At 35.5% G+C, this 7433-nt stretch overlaps 1 protein-coding gene across 4 annotated transcripts in view; it reads left to right on the top strand.

The window, feature by feature from the left end:
* Positions 1-7433, top strand: part of TAX1BP1 (Tax1 (human T-cell leukemia virus type I) binding protein 1) — a 109008-nt gene that overhangs the window by 83780 nt on the left and 17795 nt on the right. For 3 of the 4 annotated variants that reach the window (XM_011972246.1, XM_011972249.1, XM_011972247.1), the window contains 2 exons: positions 753-798; positions 1294-1442. In XM_011972246.1, the coding sequence (XP_011827636.1) occupies positions 753-798; positions 1294-1442 (195 nt within the window). Of the gene's footprint in view, positions 1-752; positions 925-1293; positions 1443-7433 lie in introns of all 4 variants that reach the window. The other variant, XM_011972245.1, reaches the window with a different exon arrangement.

Raw genomic sequence — 7433 nt, 5'->3', positions numbered from 1 at the left:
TTTTTGGTATAAGAATAATACTGGCTCTGTAAAACAAGTTAGGAAATGTTTCTTTGTATTTTGAAAGAGTTTATACAGGACATACTTTTATAAAAAAAATCTTAAATGATAGAATTCACATTTTTCTTTTTTTAAGGAGACTTTTTGGCCGGGCACAATGGCTCATGCCTGTAATCCCAGCACTTTGGGAGGCCAAAGTGGGTGGATCACGAGGTCAGGAGTTCAAGACCATCCTGACCAACATGGTGAAACCCCATCTCTACTGAAAATACAAAAATTAGCCAGGCATGGTCGTGCGCACCTGTAATCCCAGCTACTCAGGAGGCTGAGGCAGGAGAATCGCTTCAACCCAGGAGGCGGAGGTTGGAGTGAGCCAAGATTGCGCCATTGCACCCCAGCCTGGGCAAAACTGTGTCTCAAAAAAAAAAAAAAAAGAAGACTTTTTATTCATAGCTAAGTTGTAAGAGAGTCACAGTTTACCCTAAATTAACTCAGTGAGAATGATGTACTTTTCTTGGCACAAATAAATTTGAAAATACATTGGCTTTATCCTGCTTTCTGATTTTGTTATATGTGGAGGATACATTTATGAGAAGTTGAGAGCCAGCTTTTCTAACTGTATTTCCAATTGCATTCCAACTTCATAATAGGAAATAATTTTATTGTTATATTTTGACTAAATGTTTAATAGTACTGTACTTACGAAATCTTTTATTGCTTTGCTTATTCATCTTTGTTTTTGTTAATTTTAGGAACTTAAAAGGAGTCTAGAAAATCAAGCAGAAAGGAAAATGGAAGGTCAGAATTTCCAGAGTCCTCAATATCTCAACACATGCTCAGAGCAAAATGGTTATGTTCTAACACTATCAAATGCACAACCAGTTCTGCAATATGGTAATCCTTATGCATCTCAGGAAACAAGAGGTTATTACAGTATTTTTGGTTTGGGATTAGCTGCATCTGGAGATTTTTTTATGGTTTATATTTTCATAGATTAGCAAAATGCTGGTATAATCAACTCTAATACAAACATTATTTTATTTGTATAATTAGCAGTTTTAATATTTAACAGTGTAACTGGCCTCATCTATAAGTGATGCACCATGAGATGAGTAGTTTATTTGCTTATTACATATAGTTCACAATTTAAAAAATCACCTGGGTTAAAAATAAAAACATCTATTTTTTTCATGTACCAAAGTGGTTCTTTATATACTGTTCATCATATCTATACATACAGATGTTAATTTTAGTAACCGGTTTCACTGTACCCTTCCAAAAATTTTATTACAGATGGAGCAGATGGTGCTTTTTACCCAGATGAAATACAAAGGCCACCTGTGAGAGTCCCTGCTTGGGGACTAGAAGACAATGTTGTCTGCAGCCAGCCTGCTCGAAACCTTAGTCGACCTGATGGCTTAGAGGACCCTGAGGATAGCAAAGTAATTTTGAATTTTCATTGTGTGAGCCTGTCCCTTTTTTATTTTTTAGCTTATGTAGAGAGTTAAGGGTATGTGTGCATATGTGTATCTTTGTGTGTGCATGTGTGTGTGTGGAAGGAGAGTGTGTACTTGTGCCTGCACACAATTGCCTACTTGATTTTTGGAAAAACCTGCTTGTATTTAAATTAGAAAAAAATCTACCAGTATGCTTCAGACTTATACTTTAGGAGTTATATACTAAAGTAAAAGATTAAGTTTAGGGAACAATCTCAGAATATTGTAGTTATCAGATAGTTTAATCTTAAACATCACTAAGTAACTTACTATATTCTTTTGATTATAGATGTACTAGGCTTGAAGCAGCAAAGTGTTAATGGCAATATTATGTTTCCTTATAGCAGCTCTTTTTGGATAATAGTTTCTTTTCTTCATAGAAGCTCTTTTTGGATTTCCTGTGCATTAAGATGAATTTAAAAGAAATGCTTTATCGTGCTCTTTGCAAGTACAGTGGTATCATGACCTGTTTCTTATTTAATCTAGTTTGCTGCATTTAATTGCTATTAACCTTTGCAGAAACTGATCAGTGTTCAGACAGGCATGATTTTAGCCCTAGTGCTCAACACCCATAATGGAGAAAAATGTATTTCTCCCTCCTGCCTTTTGGCCTCCTATGTCCATTACTGGGAATAATTAGGAAAACTGTCAGAACTTTTGTAGCCTATTTAAGGTCTAGAGTATCATCTTACTGCTTTTTCACACCTTTACCTCACATTTTGCATATTTAATCTGATCATTCTTGGCACAGATGTTACATGTGACAAGACTTTCTCTTCTGTAGTCATCTGCTTCAGTTTAATTAGCAGAATGTTCTTTCTGATCTGTGTGCTTTGCCCTCCTGCAAACCCATGAGAAGCAGTGTTAGAGTCTTGTGCTCATTTGCTGACATGCTTAGATTTGGTAATGAGATGGAGGACTTTTAATATGCACACCTTGAGTAACTTTATTTTGCAGTCAGAAGATTTTTCACATTAGAAAGTAATTCTTATGTATATTCAGAATTTAAAAAAATTATTGTCATTACAACAATAAAAAATCACTTGCAAATGAAGTGTTTTAGTAAGTAAGTTTAGTGAGAATATGGAAAGCAAATTTGAGTTAATCTGTTCTTTCTTTCTGTTTCTCTGCCCTGGGAGTGATTAATAGCCACAGGCCCCAGCACTTTTGAGTCAGGGTTGAGGTGACCTACCTACTCTTTCAGCCTACCCTGGTGCCTACACCTGCCATGTCTCCTCTCTTCTGCACCAGAAACTGTGGTCAATTGTCAGATCAAAAACCTTTTGTGGCTCCCATTTACCTAACTTTAACATCATAATTATGACAGCAGCAAACATTTCTATACCCCTCTTTGCCATTAATGCTGAGCTCTTTAGATAGAGTCACTTACTGGTTCTTCATAGCAGTTCTTCATAGCAGTCCTGTCACAACTTTGTAATGGAGGAAACCGAGAGACAGATTAAATAGCTTGCCCCAAATCACATAGCTGCTGTAGGTAGAGACAGGTAGAGACAACCTCATGAGATTGGCTATAAAAGCTGTGGTCTTAGCTACCTGTCAAATGGACTAAACCAGAGGTTTTCCTACTTTCTTAGTTCATGGCACCCTTAGCATGTGAGTAATTTTTTTTTCACAGTAACTCCTACGCCAAAAGAAGGACAGTAAGTCCTCACTTAATGTCATATATAAGTTACTGGAAATTGTGACTTTAAACCAAATGATGTATAACAAAACTAGTTTTTTCCCTCATCAGCGTTATAGTGAACCGACAAAAGAAATGATGTTACTTCTTTCAACCTGCTGTAAGTCCTTCATTTAAAGTTGCAGTTCCTAAGAACTGCTCTATGATGTTAAGTAAGGACTTACTGACAGTTAAGTATTTGTCTTCTAACAAATTTAGTGACTATTAAAAAAAAAAACTACACCTAAATTGAAAGAAAATTAATGTGTTTATTTCATTCCTAAATAAGTAGTTACTAATGGGATGTGTGTGACTATTGGCCACTATACAACTCCTCAAGCCTTAGAATCAGATTGGACAAGCCACCTTCATTTCCTGTTTCTCACTGATTTTCACAATGTGGCACTTACTTTATATCACAGCAGCTGCCAAAACCAGCATCTCAAAGATAAGATGACATTGAAAGGAATGGGTAGCACTATTCAGAGTTGAATCTGTGAGCCGTCTCCAACGATTCTAGTTGTTCACGTGGTATATGACAAATCCACATGCTCCTCAACTTACAATGGTGTTACATCCTGATAAACCCATCATAAGTTGAATATGTGTTTTCGACTTGAAGGATATTTTCAGCTTACAGTGGGTTCATCGGAACGTAACTCCATCATAAGTTGAGGAACGTACTGAATGTGTATTGCTTTTGTGCCATCTTAAAGTTCAAAAATTGTAAGTCTAGCCATTGTGTGTTGGAGGCCAACTCTAATGAGTATTTCTGTGTACTTCTGCATATATAATATCTTTAGAAAATTTAACTTATCCCACAGTAGTCCTCGGAATTTACTGTGGTGCCCTAGGTACTTTCATACCTCATTTTGGGAACTATGGGTCTAAATCGTTGCTTCTCAAAAAAGTGGTTTGTAGACCAGCAGTAGTGGTATCTCCTAGGAGTATGTTGGAAATACAGAATCTCCTGCCCCACTCCAGCCCTACTGAGAATCAGACAGCATTTAACAAAATCTTTAGGCGATCATATGATTTTTAACATTTGGGATACACTATTTTAAAACTTCCTAACCCTAATCGTTCAAGGCCAGATTATTTTCTCTTCCCTTAATTCATATCTTACTTTCTAGTTGTGTTCTTGCATTTCTTAGTGTTTCTCTTCTACTTTCATTCCTTTCTCCTCTGTCTCTTAAAGATGAAAGCCCACACATTCTATTAATATGTGGCTTATTTGAAACTTTCCACATGAGCCCTTCACTGTGAACCCCTAAACTGAAGACATTTTTTGTTGATAGACAGTTTTTTCTTTTTTCTGGTGAGTTGTAGCTTTTATTCTCAGAAGGGTCTGTGACTCCAAAATGATTGAGAACCAATGCTTGAGAGAGTCAAGGCCTGTTTCCCGTTTATCATGATGCACTGTTTGAGTTTTTGCCTTTCTCAAATTTGCCATTTTTCGTGTATTACCTTACGTTTTAAATTTAATTTTAATGTGTTTTCTGTTCGCAAAAATAGTGTGTGGTTACAGTCAATTTCATCTTTATCAAGAGTGCCAAGACAGTTCAAGAGGAAAAGAATAGTGTTTGCAACAAATGGTACTGGGAAAATTGTATATCCAGTTCGATGAAAGAGTGAAATTAGACCCTTGACTCATATCCTGTGCAGAAATTAACTCAAAATTGGATTTTAAATGTAAGAGCTAAACTACAAAACTCAAAACATATAGATAAATCTTTATAACTTGGATTAGGCAGTAGTTTCTTAGATATGACACCAACAGCATAAGCAACAAAGAAAAAATAGATATAGATTGACTATCCCTTATCCAAAATGCTTGGGACCAGAAATATTTCAAATTTCAGATTTTTTCAGATTTTGGAATATTTGCATTATACTTACCAGTTGAGCACTTCTGATCTGAAAATCCAGAGTCCACAGTGCTTCATTGAGCATTTCCTTTAAGTGTCATCTCAGTGCTTAAAAAGTTTTAGATTTTGAAGCATTTTGCTCTTCAGATTTTTGGATTAAAGATATTCAGCCTGTAATTGAATATGTCATCAAAAGGATTAAATGAATCTTTGCTGTTCCATTTAAAATTTTTTACACACAGTTATTTCCAACAGATAATATATAGCTGGTTGGCATCTCTTAATGCTGAATATTCCCTTTTCTATACCATATTAGTATAATACCTTTTATATAGTAGAGGTTTTTTAAATGTTATTAATGAATTTAGTTTAAAGAAATGTGTTTGTTCCATTTTTGCCTATTAAACTATTTAAAATTCAGGCCATCTTAGAAAAGTAATTGTTGGGCTGGACATGGTTGCTCACGCCTGTAATGCCAGCACTTTGAGAGGTCTAGGCAGGCAGATCACTTGAGGCCAGGAGTTTGAGACCAGCCTGGCCACATGGCAAAACCCCATCTCGACTAAAAATACAAAAAAAATTTAGCTGAGCATGGTGGCACATGCCAGTAATCCCAGCTGCTTGGGAGGCTGAGGCATGAGAATTGTTTGTACTGAGAGGCAGAGTTTGAAGTGAGCCAAGATTGTGCCACTACACTCCAGCCTGGACAACAGAGCAAGACTCTGTCTCAAAAAAAAAAAGAAAAGTAGTTAATTTTTTGTGGTAGCTTTATTGAGATATAATTTACATATTGTACAATTAGCCATTTAAAGTATACAATTTAGTGGTTTTTAATATATTCACAGAGTTGTGTAACCATCACCATATTCAATTTTAGAACATTTTCCTCATTACCAAAAGAAACCCTGTACCTTGTAGCAGTTAACCTCTTCCCATTTATTCCCACCAGCCCAGGAAACCCTCAGTCCACTTTGTTTCTCTATAGATTTGTCTGTTCTGCACAGTCATATAAGTCAAATCATAAAATTGTTATCTTTTGTGACTGGTTTCTTTCACTTAGTATGTTTTCAAAGTTACCCATGTTTTAGCATGCATCCATGTTGAACATGAAGAATGGATTTTATTCTTGTTTGTTGGTTTGGATGTATAGATTGGGCATCCAAAACCCGAAACTGAGTGCTGACATGATACTCAAAGGAAATGCTTACTGGAGCATTTTGGATTTTCAAATTTGGGATGCTCAGCTGGCAAGCATAATGAAGTATTACAAAATCTGAGAAAGTCTGAAATCTGAAACACTTCTGGTCCCAAGCATGTTGGGTAAGGGAGACTCAACCTGTCCCACATTTTGTTTACCCATTCATCTGTTAGACATTTGGGTTATTTCACCTTTTGGTTATGGCATACATGCTTTTGTTTGTGTAACTTTTCACTTCTTTGGGGAAAGTGGAATTACTAGGTCAGTTCCACTAGTAGTTGCTGGAGTAGAAATGCTAGGAGTGGAACTGCTGGGTCATGTGGTAACACTTAGGTTTATCTAAACCTTTTGAAAAACTGCCTGATTGTTTTCCGCAGTAGCTGCATGACTCTACATTCCCGTCAGTAGTGTGTGAGCGTTCCACTTACTCCACATCCTCAGCCACACTTGTTACTGTCTTTGTGAAATGGTTCATCGTCGTGATTTTGATTTGCATTTTCCTGGTGGTTAATGATGTTAAGCATCTTTCATGTGCTTGCTGGCCATTTGTATATCCTCTTTGGAAGAATATCTGTTCAAATCCTTCTGCCGTTTTCAAATTGGGCCCCTTATTAGAGAATATGGTTTGCAAATATGTCTCCCATTCTGTGGGTTGTCTTCACTTTTATGATGGTGCTGTTTGCAGCACAAAACTTTTAGTTTTAGTGAAGCTGAATTTATGTTTATTTTGTTGCTTATACTTTTCTGTTATACCTAAGAAACCATTGTCTCCAAGGTTTTTAATTTACTCCTGTGTTTTCTTATAAGGGCTTTATAGTTTTAGCTCTTATATTTGGTTTTTGGTCTATTTTCAGTTAATTTTTGAATATGGAGAAAAGTAACTAAAGCTTTTGAAAACTAATAGAGCTTTGCAAATTATTTTTAATTTTTGAATATGGAGCAAAGTAAAACTTGAAAACTAATAGAGATTTGCAAAATTATTTTCTTTCTGATTTTAAATACTTTTAAATTAGATAAATGATATAGTTCAATGTTATTTCTTCATTGATTTATTACTAGAATTGAATGTCTGACAAAGCATAAACAATAACATCTCATAAGAAGAGGAAGAATACTGACTAATATTGTATAGTAATACAAAGGTTTGAGGGGCAATTTAAATAAAAGGTTTTTTTTTTTTTTTTTTTTTT

This window comes from Mandrillus leucophaeus, unplaced genomic scaffold (assembly GCF_000951045.1).
Source record: "Mandrillus leucophaeus isolate KB7577 unplaced genomic scaffold, Mleu.le_1.0 Scaffold128, whole genome shotgun sequence".
Lineage (NCBI taxonomy): Eukaryota > Metazoa > Chordata > Mammalia > Primates > Cercopithecidae > Mandrillus > Mandrillus leucophaeus.
This window is presented reverse-complemented; position numbering and strand designations above follow the sequence as displayed.